This window comes from Rhinatrema bivittatum, chromosome 3, assembly GCF_901001135.1.
Source record: "Rhinatrema bivittatum chromosome 3, aRhiBiv1.1, whole genome shotgun sequence".
Classification (NCBI taxonomy): Eukaryota; Metazoa; Chordata; class Amphibia; order Gymnophiona; family Rhinatrematidae; genus Rhinatrema; species Rhinatrema bivittatum.
Genome location: NC_042617.1, coordinates 107,279,972 through 107,307,890, shown reverse-complemented (window position 1 = coordinate 107,307,890; position 27,919 = coordinate 107,279,972). Strand labels below are relative to the sequence as shown.

At 43.5% G+C, this 27,919-nt stretch overlaps 1 protein-coding gene across 4 annotated transcripts in view; it reads right to left on the bottom strand.

Annotated features, from left to right (window-relative positions):
- MACROD2 (mono-ADP ribosylhydrolase 2) overlaps positions 1-27,919 on the bottom strand; it is a 2,649,380-nt gene that overhangs the window by 190,196 nt on the left and 2,431,265 nt on the right. For all 4 annotated transcript variants that reach the window (XM_029593573.1, XM_029593571.1, XM_029593572.1 and 1 more), the window contains exons 12-13: positions 20,000-20,062; positions 15,697-15,762 (exon numbers count right to left, since the gene is read on the bottom strand). In XM_029593573.1, the coding sequence (XP_029449433.1) occupies positions 15,697-15,762; positions 20,000-20,062 (129 nt within the window). The remainder of the gene's footprint in view (positions 1-15,696; positions 15,763-19,999; positions 20,063-27,919) is intronic.

The window sequence follows — 27,919 nt, the reverse complement described above, 5'->3', positions numbered from 1 at the left end:
CTCTGGTAAAAATGTTAACAATCAGGCCGATACAGTGCGCTCCAACGGAGCGCACTGTTAGCCTGCTATTGGACACACGTTTTCCCTTACCCCTTATTCAGTAAGGGGAGGAAAATGCGCGTCCAACCTGCGGCAGCTAATAGCGCCCTCAACGTGCAAATGCATGTTGATGGCCCTATTAGGTATGCGCGCAGGATACAGAAAGTAAAATTGCAGCCAAGCCACACATTTTACTTTCAGAAATTAGCGCCGACCCAAAGGTCGGCGCTAATTTCTTCCAGCGCTGGGAAAGTGCACAGAAAAGCAGTAAAAACTGCTTTTCTGTGCACCCTCTGACTTAATATCATAGCAATATTAAGTCGGAGGTCCCGAAGAGTAAAAAAGTAAAAAAAAAAAAATTTGAATTCGGCCCGCGGCTGTCGGGCCGAAAACCGGACGCTCAATTTTGCTGGCGTCCGGTTTCCAAGCCCATGGCTATCAGCGGGCTCGAGAATCGACGCCGGCAAAATTGAGCGTCGGCTGTCAAACCCGCTGACAGCTGCCGCTCCTGTCAAAAAGGAGGCGCTAGGGACGCGCTAGTGTCCCTAGCGCCTCCTTTTCCCCGTTTCTACCGCGCCACCTAATTTGAATACTGCATTGCGCGCACCGGCAAGGGGCCGGTGCGCGTGCCGGGAGAGCGGGCGTTCGTCCGCTCTCCCGCGGACTTTACTGAATCGGCCTGAATGTTCCTTGCACAGAGAGACAATTATCTCTCTCCCCAGGGAGTAAAGACGCCAGATGGGTGTCCTCAATGGTCTCAAGAGTGGATATACTCAAGGTAAGCAGATCTTCTGAATCTCTTCGATTCTCTCAATCTCTTTCAGATGTCTGATGGGAGGGATCTATTGGAAGCAGGCAGTTATCCATATTCCAAACCAGGTCCGGCGTGACCAGGTGTGCATACCATGCATTTTCATAGAGCAGCACACCCAAGGAGGCGGCGGGCTGGTGGCAGCAGGAGAGGCTGTGGGCCATGGGCAGAGCCTAACAAGCCAGCAGCCAAAGAAGAAGAGAGCACCAGCGACAGAAGGAGAGACCCAACTTATGGGTTTGGGCATGCGTGCTTGTGCAACCGCGCATATCTTCTGCTCCCTCCCCCCTGCCAAGAAGAAAGATCGGTGGGCCATATGGCCCGAAGATAGCAAAATGAAGTATCTTACTCAGAGTCAGTGGGAGTCATTGCTACAGATGTCTTTAAGAAATAAGAGACTGTACAGCCTATCGCTCTTCCTGCTTGGGGGGAGGAGCAGAAGCTGTGCATGGGCATGCACGCATGCATGCCCAAACCCAGAAGTCGGGCCTCTCCTTCCATCTGTAGCAGTGACTTCCACTGACTCTGAGTAAGATTTTATTTATTTATTTATTTAAAAGAATTTGTTGACCATGCCCTCCAAATTTCAGGGCATCTGGAAATCCTGATTCTCCACCGCTCTCATGCAGCTGCTCTGCAGGCAAGGCTTCTTCTGTTCAGTGACCTTTCAGCACAGCTCCTCTCCTCTCATTGTGAGGCATCTAGTTACAGCAATTGGATGGGTCACTTTACCTCTCTTCACTCTTAGGTTCACAGCAGACAGCTGTGCGGGTGCCAGATCTTTCTGAGCACTCTAATTGGAGCCATTACTTCTTCCTATGACTAGACCCTTTTGTCTTTCTGGGTACTTCTTCGGCAAGAAATTCCCTCCATTCTTCTGGGAAAATCCTCAACTCTTACACTAAAATATTTTTTAGGCAAGAGAACCTCTGCTCTCTCCTCCCTTTGTCCCCCTCTAGGACTCCTTAAGCCAGAATCATCTGCCCCTCTCCCAGTAGGAAATGTCATGCTTATTCCTCTGTCCTAGAGGAAACTACTTCACATTCACAAGGATTGTCTCTAACCCCTTACAGGAACACCCCATTGTGGCACAATCAGAGGGGCACTCCACAGAATAGAAAGCAATTCACTCTTCTTGGTTGGAACTTTGAAATGTTTCTTCATATAAAATTGGCACAGGGTTAGTGAAAGGCATGCCTAGGGCTCCCCATTGCCAGAACTGTCTTCTGCAGAATGCCACTTTCTTGCCTTTGCAGCCAGCATGAGTAGCTCTCAGTGAAGTGATGTAATGCAGCTGGGTTTGGCAACAGAGGAAGAGGAGGAGGCTGCATGCTCTGAATCTGCAGTCTTCATTCGTCCAGGCTCTGGAACCTGGAGAAACCAGGTTGCAGGCCTCAGAGTGTTCCATGGCTGCCAGAAAGTGAAGCAGCATTGTATATAGTAATGGCCCTGGAAGAGCACAGTCAGATAAAATTCAGTCCAGGAGCTCCAGGGCACCCCCACCTACCCTACTCCTGCATCTCACTGCTGATGCTGCTGGGACCAGGGCACGGAAGTGCAGTCCACATCCCACACCTCACTTATTTCATAAGTGCCCACCCAGTCATTTAATGGCCAGGCAGAAAACCATGTGGTTTACAGTTCAGACACTCTGGTTGCAGAAGAGGGTGAGTTTGAGTTGTTGACTTCCATCCAGGTATACTCCCACCTTGCTCCTGCACCTAGCTGTTGGCATGTTTGGGAATGGAGCCATAGAGTTCCTACATGCTAAAGGGGCTTGCCTGGCACCCGGACAACACCACTAGCTTTTAGCGAGTTTTCCACCAAGACACCTGAACCTACCCCAGTTGATGCAGAAGAAGACATCAAATATAAGGTTGATGCCATCCTTGATGTAAGAAAGAGAGGCAGAGTTTGGGAGTACCTCCTGACATAGGAGGGGTATGGACCAGAAGAAAACTCTTGGGAACCATTGGCTAATATCATGGACAAAGAGATGCTTTGTCAATTTCATCAATCGCATCCTCAAAAACCTAGACCAGGTAGGGGGTCTGGAAGGGGCCCTTTGAAGGGGGGTACTGTTGCGTCTGTCGGTCTCAGACGGCTTCGACCTCTGTGCCTCACCTTTCTTCCTTCTCTCTCCTCAAGCCTTGGGAAGATGGCTGTTGCCACGTCTTCATGCTGCTCTCTCCGGTGTCCCTGGATCGGCAACGGCGACAGTGTTCGCCATGATTTTCCTGAGGGCCTCCTAGGATGCACGCGCGCATGCCACCCACATCTTTATCCACGTCATGGCAGGAACCTCGGGGGCGTCCCCTCCGAGTGACGTCATCACATCTTGGAATTTAGCCTGCCCTTCGTTTGCTAACAAACTGAGTTAGCAAGGATTGGATTGCCTCCAGTCTAAGCTGCTCTGCCGCTTCCCAGCTACCGCAGGAAGCTCTCTCTGCTCTTTGGGGTATTTCTTCACTAACCTGGGTACCCGCTCTGCGGGGGCCCTTCTGCTCTATTTCAGGTACCTATCTTGGGATATCGGGTACTTGCTCCTCGAGGGCCTGCTCTCCCTAATCTGGTGCCTGCCACTGAACAACTTCTGCCTGCCAGGACCTTCAACAATTTCAGTCTGTCTCACCTTCAGCTTCAGTGCTCTGTGTCTGCATCCGGGACCTGTCCCTGCTATGCCGCGCTGCCTATCACCTACTCGAATGTGAGACTGGTCTCCTCTGCTGAGGACCCCAGGACTACTTCACTGGGTTACCTTCACTGCTGCCCACTCCCCGGGTAGTACCATCGAGCTGTACAATAAATACAACTTCTCTGTGTCTGCGTGTATAGAGTCTAGCCTATTACTGTGGTTCCTCTCGGGGCTCCTCCCCTTGGGAGTGGCCGTCACCACAGTACCCAAGAATCCACTCCAACACCTCATAACCATAACATGGCCATCCTCAGATTCATAAAACAAATCACCCCTACTCATGACATCAAGTCATGTTATGACCTCCGAGAATTATATTCAAGTACTAACTAAATTACTGTATTATTTCTATCAGTTAAACACAAAAGAATAGATGCCTCAATCTTTTTCCGACACTTTATTGATGCAGAGACGTATCCATAAACATGCCCGACTCAGGCCGAGTTTCGCAGCTCTACAGCCGCTGCCTCAGGGGCTCCACTATTACCAGTCAGTGATGCTGTTTCTTCCAATAAACAGTAATTGTATGTCAGCAATACTTGGGGCAAGAGGAAGAGTTAAGAGCAACTGCACTCTCTGGAATGTCACATACATCTATTCTTTTGTGTTTACCTGACGGCTATCATAGATCGCCTACCTCTTTGTTTTCTTGGACCATTATTTCTATCAGTGCCTGTGATGAAATGCATCTGAATAATAGTTGCAATTTGCTTTGAACTCTCTCAGTACAATAACATGTCATAAACAAATAAATGATGATGATGATAAATGGGGCTACGAATCAAGCTGGGCACACCCACAATTTATTCTTGCCGTCAAACTTCCTTCACCATCACACTAATGGCAATCCCCACATCTCACTTCTGTCATGGTCAACCTGCTGTCTAGTAATGCTAACTATTTCTCACCCACTGGAACATTGCTACCCACTCCCATTGGCAATTAAACCCCACAGCATCAAAAGCATTACCCCAGAACTCCTTTTAAAGTGTCTCCATTTCAAGATTACCACATCTTCGCAACCCACAGAAGATGACATGGTTCAACACTGGAACTCAGAAGTATCGAGAGTCCTAGTCACACTAAACCAGAGGAAACCTTGCATCCACAAATAATTCAAATCACTGCACTGGTTCACTACTGAACTGTACATCATACAGCAAGAAAAAAGGCACCTAGAAAGACTCTGGCTAAAAAATGGCATCACATGTGACAGAAAGAAGGACAATCAATATAGACCTGCCGACAACAGACCTGTTATTGTTGCTAAAAAAAAAAAAAAAGCTAAGTCTCATTACTAATTGTGAATGCCAAGAACAGTATGAAAGATCTGTTCAGGATTCACAAAGATCTCCGCAGATTGGATACTAATCATATCAATCTGCCACTCTCCAATGATGAATGTGAAATTTTTACATGCTACTTTGCAGACAAAATCCTGAAGCTCTGTTCAGATTTAGATAACTCATACACTAAGGCACCCAAGCATCATCAGAACCCACCAACCCCACCTTCTCTCACTCTCAAGATATCTCCAATGAACAGCGTCAGCTAGTATACTCTCATTATCAAGAAGTCTCCATTGTCCAGATCATAAAGATCCTCTCTGACCTCAACCCACCATCCAGGTCACTTGACCCCTACCCAGCTAAACTAGTTAAAACCAAGAAACTTTGCCTTTCCAACTGGATCACTCAACTAGTAAACCATTCCCTAACTGATGGTGTTATGCCAGCTTTGCTAAAAAAAAAAAGCCAGCCATGCTTCAAGAAACCATCCCTCATTGCCAAGATTTTGGACAATTATAGGCCTATTTCAAACACCTCATTACTAGCCAAAATCATTGAAATGATAATTTTAGACCCATTGGACAACGTCTAATCAGGTCAACTTCTAATCAGGCTTCAGGAAGGGTCACAGCACCAAGACAGTCTTCTTGGCTCTATTTGATGATTTCCTGAGAACCTCTGATATTAGAAAGCCCTCTATCATAATCTTACTCATTTTCTCAACAGTCTTTGATACCATTGACCATGACATCCTAGTAAACAGATTGTCTGACATTGGTATCGGGGGTCTGGCCTTGAACTAGTTTTGATTCTTTATAATAGGAAAACAACAGACTGTCATGAATGACTCCTAATTTGTCAAACACCTCCATGTGGCATTTCATGGAAATCAATCCTCTTACAAATATCTACCTCAAATTCCTTATTGATGGGATAAGAAAATCTGAACATCAGTGCTTCAAATATGCAGACAGCATTCTGGTCTTCTTATCACTTGTCATGATCTGGGCTGCTAGGCAGCCTCCTACCAGCAGAGGTCCTCATGGATCCATGATCTCCAGTTTTTTCTCCAGTTTTTTCTGTCCTTTATTTCCTGGCTACCCTAGCCCCCAAGTTCATTCTCCCTGTTATTTGTATCTGCGCTTCGGCCTTCCTGTTACATGGTTATGTTCAGTTAATCCCTAAGTTTGATGTAAACCGGCCTGATATGAAGCTTGTCATGAAGTTCGGTATAGAAAAATGTTAAATAAATAAATAAAATAAATGATATCGCATACTCCAAAACCACCTGTTTGATCCCATGATTCATCAAGGCCGTCACTATTTAGCCCAGCCTCTCGCACAACCCGGTGCCTCTTCATCGAGTCACCTTAGCTTCTTGCATTGGTTCACCTTGCTTTCCTTGCTACTTCATGGCCACTGTGGCTTTCTTACTCCTGCCTTACCTAGTGGCTTCCTTACTCCTGCCTTACCTAGTGGCTTCCTTGGCCTTCCAAACTTGCTCTGTGGCCTCCCTGGCCTTCCAGCTCTGCCTTGCAGCTGTCGAGCCTTCTAGGCTCTCCGAGCCCTGCCTTGTTGTCTGCTTAGGCTTTCTGTTTTATCTTAGGATACTTGCTGTGCTTTAGTTCATTGCTACATGTTTGTGTTCCTTGCTCAGTTCCTGTGGTCCAGTTCTAGCCTTGTCCTGTCCTGACCCATCCTTGTTGTCCCAGGCCTCATATGCATTTAAAGTCCTGTCTTCAATCCTAGGCCTTGTTTCTAATCATAGCCCGGTCTTCAGTTCCAGGCCTTGCATCCATTTACAGCCCTTGTCTCTTGCCCTGCCTGCTTCCAATATGTAACATGTGTCCTGCTCCAGGCCTTGTCTCCAGTTCCAATCCTTGTCTTCAACCCCACCTGTCTTCAGTATCAGCTCCAGGCCATGCTTCTAGTACCATCTGTGTTTCCAGTTCCAGGCCCACTCTCCTGTTTCAGCTAAGTCCTGCCAGCCACCAGAACATGAGGGTTCAACCAGAGAGGGAGGTGGCTGATCCAGGCATAAGAGCCAGTCCAGCCTTATTTATTTATTTTATTTATTTATTTAATTTTATATACCGACAGCCGTTTGCACATCGTGCCGGTTTACAGATAACTTACAAACCAAAAATATATAGGCAAAGCCTTTACAAGGAACAGTGTGTAACATAAACAATAGTAACAGAGTAAATAACTTGATAACTAGATGCCACAGAGTCTGGCCCTGCTCCTGCTGGGAGAAATTCTAGACCCAGCCTGCCTGACTGTGACATCACTGGGCTCTGATAAAGCCACTGCTACAGGAAAAACAAACAGCTGCCTCTCAGAAATATGGAAATGGGACAACGCCAACAAACTTATACTAAACCCCAGCAAAATAGAGGTACTAACCTTAGAAAATTTCTCTGCCTCACTTAAAACTGCCTCTGCAATAAAACTTGGTTCACAACTTGGGAGTCCTTCTAGACTCCAAATTACACTTGTAATCACAAATCTCTATATTTGCCAGGAGTTCCTTCTACCATCTGTGATGACTTATGCAGATAAAACCACACTTGGAGAAAGACAACTTGGCCAAGCTGATCTATACATATATCTAATCATGGCTGGACTACTGAAACACATTATACATGGATCTCCCACAGAAACTGGAGTGGTTAGAACAGCAGGCTATGAACCAGGGAAACCAGGGTTCAAAAACCCACTACCACTCCTTATGACCTTGGGCATGTCAGTTTACGTCAGTTTACCCTCCATTGCCTCTGATGCAAATTTACACCTAGATGCATTAAGTCATGATGTATTTTCACAGGAGGGGGTCCCACTATAGAGGGGTGCGCAATAGTGGGACCCCCTCATGGGACAAAAGGACATGGTTAGCAGCCCTTTAGGTGCAATGGCGGCCCCGATCTCAAGGGACCACCATCGTCTTAAAGGCCAGCTGCTTTGAAAGGTGCCCGCACAAAGAAAAAGTTGAGTAGGGGTCAGCTCCCATCCCCCACCAAGTGTTCATAAAAATCCAATTCTGCCCCAAGCCCCTAGTCAAGTAACCTCATTGGTAGAACAGTGCCCCCTCCCCCCCCCCCCAATGTATCTAAATAAATCATTGTTCAGGTATACTGATAAATATTTGGGGTTCAGTGGGCCCTCCACCCTAAATGTAAAGAAAACATTCATTGGAGTTCAAGGGCCCGCTCCCATAGCTCCCGAACGTTGAAGATGAAAAGAAGCTCCCACAATGGGGCCCGGGCACCCCCTATCACCTGGCCTAATTGACACCATTTTTCAAAATGGTGCCAACCTGACCTTGCCCCTATCACGTGGACAATGTCTGGAGATCTCAAGGCAAGGGCTGGGAATCAGTTTCTCGGTCGATTGCGATTTATTGTGGTTCAGGGGTTCCCTCCTGCGGCTCCTGAACGTTTAAACTGAAAAGAAGCTTCCGTGATGGGGCCCGGGGCGCCCCCTATCTAGAGTTGCCAATTGGCTCCACATTTTCAGGACAGGTTGATCCAGTTCTGCAGGTACTTATAGTCTTGCTTTTCTAAGGGAATGCAATAGGGAAATCAGAATAAACCCCAGCATGCAATGGAGTAAAACCAGGACTGGATCAACCTGTCCTGAAAATCTGGAGCCAGTTGACAACCCTATCCCTATCACCTGGCCCGATTGACATTATTTTTCAAAATGGCACCGATCTGACCTTGCCATGAGATCTGGGCACCTTAAGGCAAGGTCTGGGAATCACTTTCTCTGTCGGCTACGATAAAAATATTTACATCAAATTGCCTATTAATGATCATCTTTGCATTATTCGTGCATGCAAATCACATGCAAAGCAGGTCATTTTAATAGAGGAGGGAACCTGGCAGGGCCATTCAAATGTTTGCGTATATCATGTAATAGTGCTGCGATAATCGTATATCGTACAATATACGCTGTTTAATGCATGTTAGAGCACTACTGCAGCTTAATGCATCAGCAGTTAGATTGTAACCCTCTAGAGATAGGAAAATACCTACAGTACCTGAATGTAATAAACTTTGAAGTGCCAAAAAGCAGAATAAAATTTTTAATTCTTATACCATTTAAAGCAAGTTCAGAACACTGCCACGTGGATGTTATCTGGCTGCAGCAACAGAGACCATCTTACCGCAATCCTCATGGAACTACATAACAATTCCTTACCAGGCCCAGTTTAAAGCCCCATGTATTGCCTTCAGATCACTAAAAGTCAAGGCCCAGTCCAGCAGAGAGATTGCTTATCCCTACAAACCCCTGTGTTGACAGAGACCTGGGATAGGGGTTCTACATCTCCCTGCTCCTAAAGAATCTAGGCCGGCCAGCAAACATGTGCCTTCTCCCTGGTTCATTCCCAGACTCTATAACTCTCTACCAACAAAGGCCAGAGCAGCAACTAATATTTTAAACTTTTGTTGGTAGAATGTTTTGTCATTCTGTTGTATGGTTAAAGCCTGGCTCTTTGTCATTATTTTCTCATTCTGTCATGGCTCTTTGTCATTATTTTCTCATTCTGTCATTATAGTTAAAGCTAGGCTCTTTCACCAAGCTTACCCTTTCTAGCTGGCCTCACACACAGTGAACTACAGGCCTGGTCCCCTCTCTCGATCATCCCTGTCCCTCCTCACCTCTTTGCTCTTCCTTTAGACCTCCACTGTCACCAGCAAGCTGCATATATAGACTCTGCCCAGTATGTCATATAATGTTCCCATACCATGTATAATATATAGTATAATGTTTCTTTAATTTATAAATCATGTCTCCCTGCCTCCCTTGTTCCATTTCCCACATATTATATTATTCATTTTGTGTTTTATCTCCTACAGATGTAAGTCACTCATGTATGTTTTGCAATGTTTCTTTAATTTATAATTCATACTTCCCTTTCTTCATCCCCTATATACTATATTATTTATTGTATTATATTATTTACTTTCTCCTCTTTGTCCTACAGATGTAAACCACTCATGAATATTATGTTTTGCAAGATTTCTTTAATTTATAATTCATACCTCCCTCTCTTTATCCCCTATCATATTATTTATCGTATCTTCTCTGTTTCATGGATGTAAACGGCTCAATAATCCTGTATCTCACTTTGATTACCTGGTAGGAGAGTAAGTAATAAATCCTTGTGATGTAAAAAATAAAAGCGATATGGTATGGTCTGAATTTCTTGCTTAAAAGTTAAAATCACTCAGACTCTCAACCTACCTAACAATGATGCCAGAGTACAAAAGTTACAATGAAACTAAACATGAGATTATTTTATGCTAACTGATATGTGACTGTTTATTTCATCTTCATTCAATGCAGTAAAATGTGCCTTGAATTTACTCAGAATATCTGCTGATGGAATAGAATTTTGTTAAATTACACAGCTCCTGCTATGAACTATCAACCATTAAGCTTTCATAAATCTCTAGGATTTTTTTTTTTTAAACAAAGCCAAACATATCAAGAATTTAAGCTAACATAAGCAATAAACAGTATGATTACCGTAACAGCAGGAGGAATAGTATGCCTCTGCAATGGTTTAATATCGTTACAAGCCAAATTATTCAAGAGGAGAATTCCAATTTGAAAGGTTTTTAGACTGGATCCTTCTTCTTTTTAGAGCTCACTGTCATATGATCTCAAGCCACTTTTAAATATTTATCACAAGCTAAATGATGTGAGCGCCCAACACAGCTAACATAAGGTAAACATTTCAGTACTTCACTTCTGACACTTCTGACTTCATCCTCATCTATTTTTCCTGCTTGTGGTATATATATATATAATTTTTTTATTTGTAATACATAAACTTTATTGAACATAGCATAACAATCAGGTAAGGCAAAACAATGGTAGTAATAGAAATAAATGAAATTTCACAGCTGATAAGACACTGCTAATGACTGATTTCTAATCAGAACATATGGCATAATATCTGGTACAATAAAATGGTAGGAAGAAATCTTCATGCTGAAGATACCAGCAGCAGGGTTCGGGCGGGTCAATCACAGCCCTCTGACCACAGCTGCTGAATTTACATTTACATTTCCACCACTCCCCAACCTCAGCCTGGCAGCAACTAGTCCTCTATGCCCTGCAAGTTATCGTTTAAAAAAAAATGAAGAGAAAAAGATTTTCCATGCACTAAATATGATTTCTTTCCTTAATAGTAATACTCCCCACCCTGCAAGCCCCAACAGTTGAGTTAACTTTCTATATTGTTTCCTTGCTCTGTCTTCTTGAGGGAAAAAAAAAAAGCGTCTTGGATCCTGGCTTGTCCTCTGCTCTGCTGGAAACCATGCACAATAAATATGCAATCATACCTTCTTTTGCTCATCTTGCACCTTGCTTAACTATTGCCATCCTAACTGCATTTGATATTACACAGTAAAGAAAAAAGCTCAAATGAACAGAAATCTGCTACAGTTTGGAAGATGTAGTCTAATGGTTGACACACTGAAATATGCAGAAGGAAAACTCTGGGGACAAACAGTAAGCTTAAATGTTAATCTGTTAATGACTGGGCTCAATTCAAGCATTCATAGGCTAGGAAAAAGACCATGGCAAATAGTTGTTTGGATGGAGTAAGTGAATATTTATAATATTATTTTGAGATTGAAGAAATCTGCCTCGGGAGGCTGAAAGTAGTGAATAGATTGGTAAAGAGCATATAATGAGGCATTTGGGGCTGGCTGGACTTGGAGCAGTAGAATCCATTAAACTAATTATAATGGGGTAGACTTTAAAACGCACCTGCGGTTCCAAACGCACGCACATGAACGCGGGTACTTTATACGCGCGCATGTTATAAAATATGGTTCCCGTGCGTGCATGTGAGGGCCGCTCAGGACTCTCATGCGCACCGATGGGGGGAATTTAAAAAGCTACGCGCAGCACCGAGAGTAGGGCTTCCCCAGTTCACTCCCAGTCCGCTTCAATTAAGAAACGGGCTGGGAGGGAACTTCCTTATATCCCTACCTAACCTTCCAACCCCTTCCCCTCTCCTCCTCGACCCCTAAACCTTTCCTAGCTATTATAATTTTTTTTATTTACCTTGCTGCTCCTTTGGCTGCCGGTGCACACTTCCCCAGAACAGCAGCTAATGATGCTGTTCCAGCCCACCCCCTCGCCCAGACCACGACCCCTCCCCCTTCCCCTTCCAGACAGACCGCACTTCGGTGCATATCAGGGGATAAGCGTGTGGCCAGGCCTGTTATAAAATGTGCACGGGGCGCACAAAGCCTGGCCATGTGCGTAACCTCCGAAATGTTTTTAAATCAGGTGAATATGCATGTCTCATTGGGGTAGATTTTCAAAGGCTTACGCGCGTAACCCCCGAAAACCTACCCCAAACCCCCCTGCGCGCGCCGAGCCTATCTTGCACAGGCTCGGCGGCACGCGCAAGCCCCGGGACGCACGTAAGTCCCGGGACTTTCCCGGGGGGCGTGTCACGGCGGGACGTCATTCGGGGCGGGGCTGTGGGTGTGGTTCCAGCCCGGGGGAGTTTCGGGGGCGTGGCCGAGGCCTCCGAAACAGCTCCCGGGCCGGGGAATTGTGTGCTGGCCAGCTGGCAGGCGTAACTTTTAAATCAAAGGTAGGGGGGTTTAGATAGGGCTCGGTGCGCGCAGGCTGCTGATTTTGGGCAGCCTTGCTCGCGCCGACCCCGGATTTTAAAGGATACGCGCGGCTACGCGCTTATCTATTAAAATCCGGCGTACTTTTGTTTGCGCCTGGTGCGCAATTATGTTTTTTCAGCCATGCATTATGTTTTTTCAGCCATGCATAGTTACTTTGATGTCATTCTCCTAAAGAAAAGATGAAAAAGGCAAAAACTGTCTTTAGAATGAACTAAAAGCAAGATGCCAAAAATGTTTGCCCACACTGCATTTGCAAACCTGTCTCATTTACATAATCTTTCCAACACTTATTTAGCCTAGCTGCATAAGATATAATGGAGAAAAAAACAGCAATCAAGAAACATAAAAAGTATATTTACAATGACAAAAAGAAGGGCAATGCCATATTAAGAAAATAAGTATCACTATCAACATTTGATATGAAAGGTTGGCATGTGCCAAAGGGAACTATGCACAAAAGATTAGCATGCATGTAAAGATCATTTATGGAACAGCATACTATGCACTGAAAAGGTAATTTTCAAAGGAGTTATGCACTTTAAAGTATCTTATTATTGTAACAATTTTCAAAAGCCTATTTACACATTTAAAGTGTACTTAACGCGCGTAAAACCTTTTGACAATTCAGCCCTATGAGGTAAATTTTCAAAGGAGTTATGCGCATAAAAGTAGCAGTTTTCAAAAGCCCATTTATGCAAGTAAAATCCTCTCTGAAGGACATGCGTCCTTAGGTCCAGGTTTGTCACCAGCACATGCATGCATGAAAAAAAAAGAGATGCCATATTATGTAGGTGAGGCTGTCCACTCCTCCTCCTTTTTCAATTTGTCTTGCTGGTTTCTATATTCTCTGTTTTGCCACGTCCCTAGCTAATTTATTTTCTTCTTTCATCCCAACTATGGCACGCTGCTCCTCTGCCTCTGGGAGCAGCGGAAAGAAGAATGTAGCACTATAAAGAAGAGACACCCCCCCCCCCTCAACCTCTTAAAAGGAGGTGCCCAGGATAATAAAAGCTTCATTTTAATGTGTTTAATCCTCTGCCCTCTCCCCCACAAAGTAAAATGTTGTTAATTTTGGTAACTTTGATATCCTGTGTATTTTTTTTTCAATAATAGTTTTACTGGTGTGAGTGAGACTGATATGCAGGAATGCAAGTTCCTGGGCGAATATGTACCATGTAGGTACAAGTAGATCTATATGTGTGAGAGTATATAGGGACGGGCTTGTGTGTTTACTCGGCATGTGTAACAAGAAGGGTCTGGTAAGCCACTCTCAAAAAAGCACAGATCATGGTACTGTCTCTTCAAAAGCAGTGACAAGTGGCTCTGAAAGGGAACTTTTTAAAAGCTTATTCTTAGCTACTATATAAAAGAGTAAAAGGAAAAAAGGCAGCATGGCATGGGTTCGCACAGTGGCCATGATTTTATAAAGGAGGAAACTAAATAAAACTGACATTTTTCCTACCACAGAAGAGAATAGGAAATATATAGAAACACAGGAGGCTCATAAAGTTCTGCTTCTCAGAGTCGGCATACATATATTTGGGGCCGAGAACTCCAGGAAGTGCATAAATGGTATAGAAGGGTGTAGGTGATTAAAAACCAGATCCTCAGAGGTCACATTCCATTAAATTTACCCCTTTCCTCAATTAATATTAACTATAACCAACCACCTACTTTAATTCTCTTCTGCCAAGGCATTGCTGTCTTAGCTCAAAGCATATTTTTTTGTTCTGTATCTTGTCTGTTTATCTTGTTTTGTTCTGTGTCTTGTCGGCTTGTAAGCTCCAAGGAGTAGGGGAGTAGTCCTGCACATAGGGAAAATTAATCCCAACTACAAGTATACGATGCTGGATTCTATCTTGGGAGTCACTACACAGGGAAAGGAATCTGGAGTCCTTGCAGACAATACATTGAAATCCTCGGCTCAGTGGGTGGCAGCAGTCAAAAGAGCATATACAGTGTTAGGAATGATCCAAAAAGAAATGAAAAATAAAATGGAAAATATCATATTGCCTCTCTAATGAGCCATGGAACTAGAAAAGGTACAGAGGAGGGTGATAGAAATGACAAAGGGGGTGGAACACCTCTCCTATGACGAGAGGCTACACAGGCTCTTCAGCCTGGAAAAGAGGTGGCTGAAAGAGGAAACAACAGATGTTTATAAAATCATGAGTGGTGTAGAATGGATAAATAAAGGACAGTTATTTACCCTTTTAAATAATACTAAAACAAGGGACACTCCGTAACACTAACAACCATCAGATTCAAAACAGATCACAGAAAGTACTTTTTCAGTTAGTGCACTATCAAGCTGTAGAATATATTTGCCAGCAATCTAGGTGACTAGTATAGTGGCGTTTAAAAGAGGTTTGGAGAAGTTCCTGGAGGAGAAGTCCACAACACATCATTAGCCAGGTAGACTGAAAAAAGGTATTGCCATCCCTGGGAATGAGGAATTAGATCTATATATGGGATCTGCCAGGTACCTGTGACATGAATTGGCCAATGCTGGAGACAGGATGTTGGGCTCGATGGACTTTGGTCTGATGCCGCATGGCAATTCTTATGTTCTGTACAGTGATGCATGCGTCTGGTATACGCTATACAAATGATAATAACCATCAGCACCCTAGTGGAATAAGCTGCTGGCAAAGCCGTTAATGGAATGTATATAGTGGCCTAGCTTTCTATACACCTCAATTTTCTGTTTGCTTGCCGTGTGAAATAATTATTCATCTGCCAAAATAGCCCTGAAAACTATACTCTTCCAAAAAAAAAATTCACCTTTTATGACTGGAAAATTGTGAAAACCTGTTATATTCTTCAGCTATTCGACAAGTATTGGCTTAAAAGAAAAAGGGGTAAGATGAAACCTCTGTTTTTGAAGTAATTCCTTTATGTTCCTATGCCTCAGTTTACCTATTTACTATTTAGTAACAATAACAGTGACACTGCTCCTTCTTCTGCACTACTTTAGACATTTTCTTGCAAATGGAGCACCAGAAGTGACTTGCTTGGCCATATATTCAAGAGCGGAGTGCATATCTGTTTTTGAAGTGTAATATTTTGGCATGTGTTGAGATCCTGTCTGAATGAAAGATTCTGAATAAACCCAAATTATTTTTTCCTATCAGTAAAAAAAAAAAAAGTCACCCTCATTAGCATTTAGCAGAGCCGGCTTTCATTCCATACCTTTATCCTTGCATGATTCAGTCTCTTCTTCTGTCAAGCTGGGTACAATAGCAGGCTTTTCTTCATCTGTCAAAGTAAATTAGATGGATCCTATGGTTACCAAATGCACAATTCAAGTTTAAAAAGTAAAAGTATCATATTTGCAATGAAATGAGTAGCAAAATCTAGCTATATTTTTTGCATAAGAAATAACTGTGTTAAGAACTTCACTGACACCCTGAAAAATGCAAAAGACAGCTCTGCAGGATGAATAGTTTCATCGTTTCAAACATTTAAAAATGTTAAAAACTTTTATTAATGCCTGGAGTAGTAAACCAAAAAAACTGAAATCCAATGTAACTCTTTAGGAATGATATGGAACTGGGTAGACAGAAAGTCCTCAGACCCGTCAGCAGGATGTGAGCATCTTCTTATTAAATCTGGAAATCTCTCAAGGGGTTATTTGCTATAACCGAAAATTAGAAAGTAATGAGCTTTGGTCAGAATTGTAACCCTTTGTCAGGGGATTTGCTGTTTCCCATACGGACATAAAAGTATTTATTAGTCGGGGCTGCTCTTGCCATCCTTCCCCTTCTTTCTGCACCTCTCAGAGAGTGAGCTCTTTCTGTGGGGGTAAAGGAAATCCTTTGAGGCCCAGGCGATGGAGTGATTCTCCTGATGCGTGTGCATCTCTCTGCTGTTGTGTTCTCTTCAGGGGCAAACAGGCTGGACTCACACTGGGTGTGCAAATGAAGTTTACTGATTATTTCCAAATTGTCAATCACTGTCCCACAAATTAAACTGTACATTTGAACTATTTACATTGTCACAAGAATTGCTTGAGTCCATCTCCCTTAACTCCTGGGAGGGAGCTTGCCACTGTTTCTTCATCTGTGCAAATGGCCCAGTAGATTTGGGAATCCTTAGGGGGAGCCCCAAGCCACAAAAAGATCCTACCTCAGTTGAAAGTTCAGTCTGAAGCCCACAGTCTGTGTCCTGATCCCTTTGGGGTGGAGATCCAGTTTGAAATCTCCCAAAGCTTGATGTTACAATATGATATGTAACATCAGGCTTCTCTCTGGGAGAGAAGCCTGATGTTCCATAAGAACATAAGAAATTGCCATGCTGGGCCAGATCAAGGGTCCATCAGGCCCAGCATCCCGCTTCCAACAGAGGCCAAACCAGGCCACAAGAACCTGGCAATTACCCAAACACTAAGAAGATCCCATGCTACTGATACAATTAATGTTCATCAACCAACCTCTTCCCTTCAATAATAATTCTATAACATATACCAATACAAGGGATGCTTGTGTCCTGGTATTACTTATGTACGGTGGCTATTGTTCAAGGACAGCCAATTTTATGGGTGTCCTTCTTTTTAGCCCCGTCTATTAATCTTTGAATTTAAGCATCCCTTGTATTGGTATATGTTATAGGACTGATACAATTAATAGCAGTGGTTATTCCCTAAGTAAACTTGACTAATAGCAGTTAATGAACTTCTCCTCCAAGAACTCATCCAAACCCTTTTTGAACCCAGCTACACTAACTGCACTAACCACATCATCTGGCAACAAATTCCAGAGCTTTATTATGCGTTGAGTGAAAAAGAATTTTCTCCGATTAGTATTAAATGTGCTACCCGCCAACCTCATGGAATGCCCACCAGTCCCTCCACCATCCGAAAGTGTAAATAACTGATTCACATCTACTCATTCAAGACCTCTCATGATCTTAAAGACCTCTATCATATCCCCCCTCAGCCGTCTCTTCTCCAAGTTGAACAGCCCTAACCTCTTCAGCCTTTCCTCATAGGGTAGCTGTTCCATCCCCTCTATCATTTTGGTTGCTCTTTTCTGCACCTTCTCCACCACAACTACATCTTCCTTGAGATTGCAGCCTTCCATTTCCTTCTACAAGTGTGCAGAGGGGTAGAAAAAAAGCTCCCGACTACAAAAAGAGAAAAAATCCAAATGTCTCTATCCTAAAGATCTCATGCTGGGTAGTGCTGTCATTGATCTTGCTTTCTCTTGGGAGTAGAGGGGTTGCCCATAGGTCTCCAAGCCCCTGCTCTCAGGATTGGGGGGTTGCCCCTCTCCAAAAGCACAGGGTGTTCGCCAGAATAAGAAAAACTAATCCAAAAGCTGACCAAAATCTACAAAAACCTCTCTGTCTTCAAAAGGTAGGCAGAGAGTGTACTGATGAGGAATCTCCTCTAAATGCAAGAAAACAACAAGATGGGAAAAAAGACTAAGGGCCAGATTTTAAAAACAGCACGAGGGCGTAGATTTGTTCGCGCAAACCGGCCTGAACAAATCTACGCCTGATTTTATAACATGCACGCGGAGCTGCGCGCATGTTATAAAATGGCTTTCCCCTTTCCCTCCGAGCCGGGAACTTTCCCCATTCCCTCAGAGGGAACTTTCCTTCCGCCCCCCACTCCCCTCCCTTCCCCTATTAACCCGCCCCCACTCCCAGCCCTAACTAAATCCCCTCCTGACCTTTATCTCGAAAGTTTCGCCTGTCTCTGGGCAGGCGTAACTTGCGAGTGCCGGCTGGCTGCCGGCGCGCCATCGCTCGGCACAGCAGCTGTGCCGGAGGCCTCGGTCCCGCCCCCGGCACACCCCCCCGAGCCGGCGCCCTGCCCACAGCCCCTTTTTGCAAGCCCCGGGACATACGCGTGTGCGGCCGAGCCTAAGCAAAATAGGCTTGGCGCACGCAGGAGCAGATTTTCTCAGGTTTCGCGCGTATGTTACGTGCGTAGCCTTTGAAAATCTGCCCCTAAGTGAATTTTTGTGAAATCTGCAGTTTAAGAAATTTTCGTATGTAGTGTCTTGCCTGTTCTTGTTTTGTGCTTAAATAAAAGCTTGAAAACCTGAGGCTGGTACTTTGTCTAGCTAACTGGAGTGGTCCACTTGATATGGAGTGACCGCATATAAATTGGCTTTTGAAAATCAGCAGGGAAGTGTACACACTTGCTTTTCCCTGCTTTTGCAATAGCCATTCCAGAGGGTAGAGTTGGAGCAGGGAAAGCATTTACATACATATTCTCAATTTTCAAAAGTGTGCATGTAAATGTGCACACAAAGTTATATTTTCTCCAGAGCAGGTGTAGCTTCTTGCACGCATATGTAAGCATGCTGTTTTGTATGCTGCTCAGAGCTCTTGTGGTAGGCAGCCTATAAATGCTGTAAATTAATTAAATACATACATGTGCTGGGACAACTATGAATTTACAAAGTGAGTTTATATGCATAAGTCCGCTTTGAAAATTCTAGCTAAAATCTTTTGGCACAGCCATCTGAAGGCTATTTGAAGATTACCCTCTTGAATTTGAAATGATCAGACACTTTATAACTGACAAAAAAGGAGTTAGCAAAGACCTAGGATTTTTAACCCATTATGAGCCACAAAATTTAACTGCTTGTCACTTCTGATCACCCATCAATCCCTCTTTTCCCAACCCCTCTTCCTGTCACACTATCATTGGAATAACTTTTATGTTCACTTATATTTTCTGGAAATGTCATCTTTTGCTCATTCTATTTTGATCTGAGGAATGGGGTAATAGCTTCTGAAAGAAAGTCAAGAACTGTATTGTTAACCTTTATTTCCGGGCACCCTCGGAAGAGACAATCACCATATTATTGCAAATGAGATTGTTCAGGGGATGCGAGCAGGATTCAGTTTTCATACTGATAAGAGGCAAATCTTATAAGAGCAATGTATAGCTTCATCATTATAATAATAATCATTTATAAGACTAACATCAAGCTTATTGGCACACTTGCAAGTCATAAGTCAGACAGAATGACTACATAACATGTGGCACGGGGAGGATTTCAGAGATGCTTCAGAGGCAGAATACAATAGAAAAGAACTATATTGTAAAACATGTGCATAGATGTTAACATCAAAACTATGATGCAGCAATAGCTTATTGTGCTCGTTTTCTATGCAGGCATACACTTATGGTGTCATTACCCCTAGAGGAAACATAATACCCAAGCTAGCCTCCACTTCCTGAGCCACCTGACTCTCATCATTCTTTATGGCCCAGAAAGATGCTCTGCAGAAATGAGTGAGGTTCCTATAAGACAGTTTGACTACGAGCAAAACCTTGGATAATTATTACATCTTGAGAAGATGTGATAAACAAAACAATTTTAGATGAACCAAGCCCAAAATTAACATTTTCTTGACCAAGTTTGCTTGGTAAAACAAATACTGTATATTTTCATTGAATAACTTTGACTAAATTGTATCATTTCCTAAGATACATAAAGCCTGGACAGCTCTAACTAATCAGTGCCATACAAACCTATTTCTTGGCTCATTCCCTCCATTTCTTCTGTATTTTCCTTTTCTTCCATGCCATTATTGTCTAATAAGAAAATCATAAATAGAAATAAACCTGTTATTTACAATACCTCTTTTAGGGAGTAATTTTTCCAGTCATAAAACATGGCTATTTATGTGTGCCAATAGTTATAAAATTGCTCAGAGTTTGTGCATATACAAGTATGCGTGCAACCTGATTCTGCACATACTTTTATTTGCACAAAAAAATAGATGTTTGGAGGTGAGAAGTACAGACATTCTTTGGATTTTACAAAGTAGATGCATAAATCAACCCATACAAGTTACCAACAGCAGGTATAACTTTGTATTGGTGAGTTTGGGTGTGTTATTTTGTATAATTTTCAAGCAAATTTATTTGTATAACTTCCCTTTGAAACTTGGCATAACTTATGTGCAAAGGCAATGCATAACTTCATATAAAGGTTATTATAAAATTACCCTTCTATTGCTAACCAGTAACACTATAATTTCAGTTTTTTCATCTTGAGCATAACCTGATTATTTAATAAAGCAGGACGACTTACACGTCTCTGGGAAACAAACACAAAATTATGAAAATATGGCCTAATATATTAAAGGATATTCAAGTAAGCACCAAACAGAAGAGAATCATTCATAAATCAAGTCCATGGGATTTTATTTTACAGGATTTCTGCAATTAGCAAAAAATGGAAGAACATTTGACCAGTGAAATCCATTGAGTTCTGAAAATCCACCTGCCGACTCACCATGGATGAGTAGATTTTTGTGGCTGGTAAGACTGTTCCAGGGAGCAGGCAGTGGTGGCGGCATCTTAAGCTCCGATCAGGGATAGAGGACTATGATCACGGTCAGGGAGGCTACAGCAGGGAGGAGAAATGGCTGCTGCAGGTATGGGGAAGAGAGGAGGGTGGGAAGGTTGAGGTAGGAGTGGAGAAGATGAGAATGTGAGGGCAGAATGTAAGGAGAGGAAGGGGTTTAGGGTGGAGAAAAAGTGTGAGAGGGCTAAGATGCAGGACAAAAAGGAAAGCGTGAAGGGGGAAAGAAGTGTGGAAGGGTTGTCAGGGGAGTGGGACTGGAGGAAGAGAGAGGACAGTACCATGACGGGAGGTGTGGGAGGAGAGCAAGAGTGCCACACTGGAGTGGCGTGGGGATAGAGGTACTCACCGTGTACTTCTGCCATGCCTCCCCTCAAAAAAAATAATTGGACGGGAAGTACATGGCAAATGCACGGGCCTCGCTTTCTAAAGTGTCGCAGGCCTGCGATACTTTAGAAAAATGCGGTAATGAGGGGCGGGGGCCCGAAACGGGGGGGGGGGGGGGGGGCGGTCCTGCGCTAGAAGGTGTAGTTACTGGGTGCGAAATAGGCAGCGAAAAGGCCCTTACCTTTTCGCTGCCCGCGCCGTCGTCGCAGAGTCGGCCCCGGTGACGCCCCGACTCCTCCTCTTCCGGGGCCGACTCCGCCCCGATGTAGGTAGCGCAGGCGTGCGCTACCTTCGCTAGCTATCGCAGGCTTGCGCTATTAGCACAAGCCTGCGATAGCCTTGGAAAATAAGGTCCTTAGTCCCTAACAAGTTGTGGAGAAATTTTCAAAATCCTTGAATATCTTTAGATAAAATCATCTTAGCATTGTTCTAAACTGTTCATATTTTACAGGAGAAAGAAAATATATTCCTTGGCTCTAAAAATATCTACATATGGAACAGCCTGTGTAATAGTTTTCATTTTGATTTTCTGCTTACTCACCATTTACATTTGATGATTTAGAACAGCATTTTATCTTTCTATTTTATGCTGTTCTGAAAATGAGGGGAATTTTCTAAAGTAATATGGATGAAACCACTAAATATATGTGCTCTGACTTCTTTTTAACATGGTAAATTATTTTAATCAATGTAGTATGGTGATTATGCATTGAATGATTTATTTTTTTGGAAAAATAATTTTTAATAGGATCTAAATCTTAACAAGGTTTTGCAAAACATTGCTGAAAACATAGTATGAGAAATGCAAAACATGAAAAATAAATCAGATGAAAGCAGAAACAAAATATTGCCATTCTGTCATGATCTTTGTAACCTCTTTTCCTCTCTATGATTTGATACCCTCACCATATCTTCCTTGCTGTTAGGGATTTAGCCACCAAGAAGCCACTGCTCCGAAAGGCAGGGACAGGGCTACTTGAACAGCCAATTACCTTTCAATATCAGACACTGACCATGCCAGAGCAACAACACACAGAACATTATGTTCTTCACCCTTCTGACTAAACTTAGTATAGCAATCTGTAACCCAAAGAGCAAAGAACTCTGTTAAAAAGGTTACAGAGGGGCGGAGCCAAGATGGCGGAGGTATAGCAGAACGGCTTGGGGTGTTGCCCGATTTTCATCTAATTCTTTTGTTTCCTTCGATAAAGATGGCCCTGAAGAGAAAAGGGAGGATAAGGATGTACCCCGCAGCCCCTTCTCTTCCCTCAGGACAGCGGACCATTATCAAGCTAGCTGCAGGCTATTCTAAGAAGGGGGAGCAATGCTCTGCTGAAGTGATCGCAGGAGGAGCCGTGGTCGATCCTGGAGAGACCAGCTTAAGCCCCCCAGACTCTCGGATGCCTCCAGTCCTGATTCCCCAGGACTTCTCAAGCCCGGTGAGTGCAGAAACGACCCCGACGGGACAAGTCTATGCAACTGTGGGAGCCACCGTGGGAAGTGGGAGAAGTGAACAAGGCCTGGAAGGGGAAACACTGGCAGATTTGCAAGCAGCAAGTTTTATTACTAAGACTGTGTTTCCTTTGAACGCCTTAACTGGTGAGGTTGTGGAGTCTGAAGATGCAAAAGCCATGTTTCCTAAAACTCCTGTAGTAACTATGGACTCCCTATGGGGGCTGATGGCGCAAATGGGGTTTGCACTAGAAAAATTGTAAAGAAAAAAGTGTTTCTTTACAATTGGAAACTGTTACCCAGGACTTTAATTCAAGATATGTGAATCAACAACAGAGGATCCAGCAGTTGGAGGATCAGACTAAGAAGTTTCAAGATACTCAGGTGGCACTGGTGCAAGACCCAGTTATCCTGAATAGGAAAATGGAACAAATGGAAAATAAGATCAGACACCTGAACCTTAGGTTTATTAATTTCCCTAAGGTTCTGGAAGAACAACCAAGGACAACATTAAAGAAATACATGACTGAGGTATTAAAAATTGCAACTGAAAATATACCAGTTTTAAACAAGGTGTATTTTCTACCACATGTAAGATCAAGAGAAGAAGATGTGGCACCTAGGACTGATATGGCAAATTTGAATGCGTTCTTAGAGACTTCTACTTCTGAGATAATAGAGAGGGCAACCCTCTTAGTGTCTTTCATATACTCACAGGACCTCAGTTTAGTTATGAGAAATTATTTTCTAAATATGAGAGTAGAGTTCATGGGTAAGGTTGTACAAGTGTTCCCCGATCTGGCCAAAGCTACCCAAGACAGGAGGAGAGAGTTTCTTGCTATGAGTCAAGAAGCCCGCTCCATGGGAGCTGTATTTATGCTTAGATATCCGTGCAACTGCATACTGAAAATGGATAATGTTACCTATGGTTTTTTTGTTCCTGAGCAATTGAAGGCACTGTTAGATAATAAGAAAAAAGTTTTGTCTAATCCCATAGTTCAGGATAATACTCAAGTGAGTCATAAGGAAAGGAATAGCTATAAACATTAAGCTTATTCTTTAAAGAAATGGTCTCTTTGTGTTTAATCTCCTCATATTTCAGGCATAAGCCCCTTTATATTATATTAGAGGTCATGTTTAGAAAAATTGTTTTTCTTTATTTTTTAAGCAGTTTGAACAGTGAAATATTGAAAAAGTGATTGTTTCTTTGTTTTTGTGCAGAGTATATTCTTTGTAAAATTTGAACAAATTAATAAACAGAAAATAAAAAAAAGCTTACAATCATAAAGTCTGTTTTTTATTTATTTATTTAGATTTATATTCCGCTTTTCACACTTTTTCAGTGCTTTAAAGTGGATTACATTCAGGTACTGTAGGTATTTCCCTATTCCCAGAGGGCTTACAATCTAAGGCATGGATTTATCAAAATGTACTAAATACCGTATACGATAGAAAAAGGAGTGTGTTTTATGGTAATAGGCAGTTTATCACAATTTCCTCTAATACCTATGCAAAGAGCTAAGTTACCGTAAATTGTGATAACTTTTTCTCACTTTGAGATAAGTGTGGTATTTCCTATATACAATCAGTGGGGGGGACCATGTTTACTATCAGGGCCACTGAGGGGGGGAGGGGAGAGGAGGAGCACATAGCCATAATGCCCTCACCCTAGATAGGTATATATGGGAGGCCCACCTAGTAACTCGAGGTGAGGTTTAGGTATTAGTGTGGGGGGTTAAGGGCCACTTTGACATTCAAAGTGAGATGTACGAACAGAACAGTGCTCTATTGTGAAGATTTGATGACCTTCGGAGTGAGGAAACCCACACAAAGATGAGATTTGTGCAATGTTCTCTCAACCTAGCTTGATGTTACCCAGGTAGAGTCCATCAAACTTGGTTGAGAGAACATTGCAGAAATCTCATCTTGGAGTGAGTTTCCTCACTCCGGAGGTCATCAAATCTTCACAAGAGAACACTGTTCTGTTCGTACGTCTCACTTTGAATGTCAAAGTGGCCCCTAACCCCCCACACTAATATCGCGTGCGATACCAAGATCGGGGCGGTGTCAGCCCCAGAAGAGGAGGAGTCAGGGCGGCATCAGGGCTGACACTGTGAAGACTTCGCCGACTGCGAAAGGTACGCTTCTTTTTCGCTGCCAGTTTCGCGCCGAATAACTACACCTTTTATGGTGTAGTTATTTGGCGCAATGCCGGCAGTGATCGCAACACAGAGGTGCGACCACTGCCGGCAATTGCAGGACCCCCCCCCCCCCACATTTCACCCCTCCACCCCCTGTTACAGCTGAATTCACTAAGCCTTGCGGGCATTAGAAAATCCAGTCCTAAGTTTGTACCTGAGGAGTAAGCTGCAGAAATAACCACTACACTGGATGCAGGGGCAGCTCAAGACAATCTGAGGAGAGGAAAGAGATATTGCACTCCCAAGCCCCGCCCCCCACCCCACCCCAGCACAGGTCAAATCCCTGGGGGGGGGGGGGGAATCTTCCCTTGGAGTCTAGCTCTTTTGGCTATTTGAAATGCTGGGAAAGGGGGACCTGGGTCAGGGTTCCCAGAGGAGTGGAAGATAAGAATGTTTGCGATAATATTTCTAGGAAGCTAGTTATCCTGTCGCACTCCCAGGATTGCTACCTGCCTCCCACCATTCCCCAGCATTTGCCCCCTGGGAAAATGGAAAAGGGGTGAATGGTATGGGTCTGGTGTGTGGATGCATTCTCTCCAGGCCGATGCAAGGGTACTGGGTACTCTAGACAAACATTACAGTCATATGCTCCCTCCCACGCCAACCCTCCTATCTCACACACACAATTAAAAATTGTGCATTTATAATAGATTTTTACATGAAAAAGGACAGAGTACAGTCTTCTGAGGTAAAAATATCACTCAGAACAACCTAGCCCCTTAGGACACACCTTGCAAGTCAGGTTTTATGGATATCCAGAATGAATATAAGGTGAAACTCATGTTCATTGTGGATATCCTGAAAGCATAATTGGCTAGGTGTTTCCTGAGGAATGGGCTGACTTAGAACATGTATATTAGTGCCAATCAGAAAACACTTCAAAAAAGCAAAAAAGAGACATGGAAGCCATATGGTATTAGGCCTATTGTAATGTGCATTAGGTGTGATCTTGGCCCTCTGAAAGCCAGGAATAAACTGCATTACAATTACAATATAGTAAGCCTCCCATATCAAAATAGCACTAACTGCCAGCATTTAAGCAGTTACAACCCTACCTATGGAAAGCCAACACTGCAGATATTACACCAGGCCCTAAAATACCAATACATCTCCTATTACAAAAATACAAGCCAGGCTGCTATAAATCCCTAAACAGAAACTACACACTAGCAGAATACCTCACCTCAATCAAAGACAACCCCTCAGAATACAGAGACCAAAAAGAATAAATGGAAACGTGAAGATAATAACTAAACTAAAAATTGAAACATGCCAGAATCTGTATGCAGTACAACAATGGAAAAACAGAAACTTCACCATTCCTTATAAAACATCGAACAATAAATTCAAGAAATATAAAACATCAATCATAACAGTAAAAACATACTAAGAAGAAGAATATTTTAAAACATCTTACAAACAGGACATTCAATAAATAAACACATATAAAATTTTTTAAAATCAATAAAATATTTAAAAACAGAAGACATAAAATAACACCCAATAAATAAAACTAAAAAGGATTTTAAAAAAATACCCCACTCTCCACACCAGGGAAAGTTTGATTTCCAATCACCTTGGGATTATGGTGGATTAGTGGCAGAAGGGGGGGCTGTACACAAAATTGATTTTCTCTCATATACACACATTAAAACATGTTTTCTCTAACACACACACACACACACACACACACACACACACACACACTTCTCCCCTTCCAAAAGGCACAAGCTGCAGTAGCCTCTACTTTCAGCCCACGCAGCCGATGGGACTACTCCTCTTTCCTCTCAGGGCATGGGTAAGCGCTTTTTCTTTCCTTTCTTCTGGCCACATAGGTCAATGCTGTTCCTGCTCTTTCTGGCTGCAGTGATTGGGCCTCTTCCTTCCTACCCACACAAGCCCATGTTACAACTTCTTTTCCTGGACCCACCCAAGTGGAAAGAATAAGGTGTCTCAATTGTTGCAGTCCTGCCACTACTGTGCCACCCCTAAAACTGTGGCGCTCTAGGCAGCTGCCACGTCTGCCTAGTTCTACTGATCCTGCACTCTCTCCCACTCCCACTCTCCCTGTACATTCTTGCTCCTTCTCTTTTTCCCAGCCTTTTCCCCTCCTTTCTTCACTCCCCTCTTCTACCTTACTTATCTTCTTCCCTTGCCTTCCCTCCCTTCTCACCCCATTCTCTCTCACTCACTCCTACCCTTTCCTTCCCTCTCTTCTCAACCCCTTCCAGCCCACTAACCCTTTCCCCCTTTCTTCTCATTCACTCAACCCTTTCCTTTCTTTCCCTCTAATCCCCTTCCCTCACTCACCCCATCTTTCCTTTCCTGTCTCTCGCTTCCTTCCTGTTCCTTCACTTTCCCTCTCACTCATTTAACCTTTCCCTCCCCTCGCACCCCTTTCTTTTCCTTCCCCATCCTTTTCCCCTCACTATCACTCTCTCTTTTTCTCACTCAGCTCAGCTCCCCTTCTCTATCTTCCCCTCCTTTGTCAGAGAGAGGGAAGGGAAGCGGGGGGGAGGGGGGTGATTTCTTACACACTCATTCACCCCTACCATTTGCTTCCTTTCTTTGCCATGCCTCCTTCACTTTCCTCTGGAGGCTCTTCTTCCTGCCCACAGGGAATGAGAACCTTGTGGGCACGTCAAAAATCCAACGCCGCGGGCTTTCGCTTCTGCCCTTTGGGGATGGGAACCCCACATCCATGTCATAGCAGCCATGCTAGCACCGTGGGCCTTTTCCTCTGATTGTGAGGGGTGGGAAACCCACTGGCATGTCATTACAGCCCTCCAGTGCTGCAGGCCTTTTCTTCTGCTCATGGAAGAGGGGAACTCCACGGCCACATCATTACAGCCATACTGGTTCTGCAGGTCTTTTTTTCTGCTCGTAGGGGTTGGGAACTCCGCAGGCACATCATTGCAGCTGCGTCTGTGCCACAGGCCTTTTCTTCTGCCTGCAGGGGTTGGGAACCACGAGGGCACGTTATGAAAACTGTGCAGGCACAGTGAGCTGGCCATGGCAAGAATGGTTTTTTTGGGGGGAGGT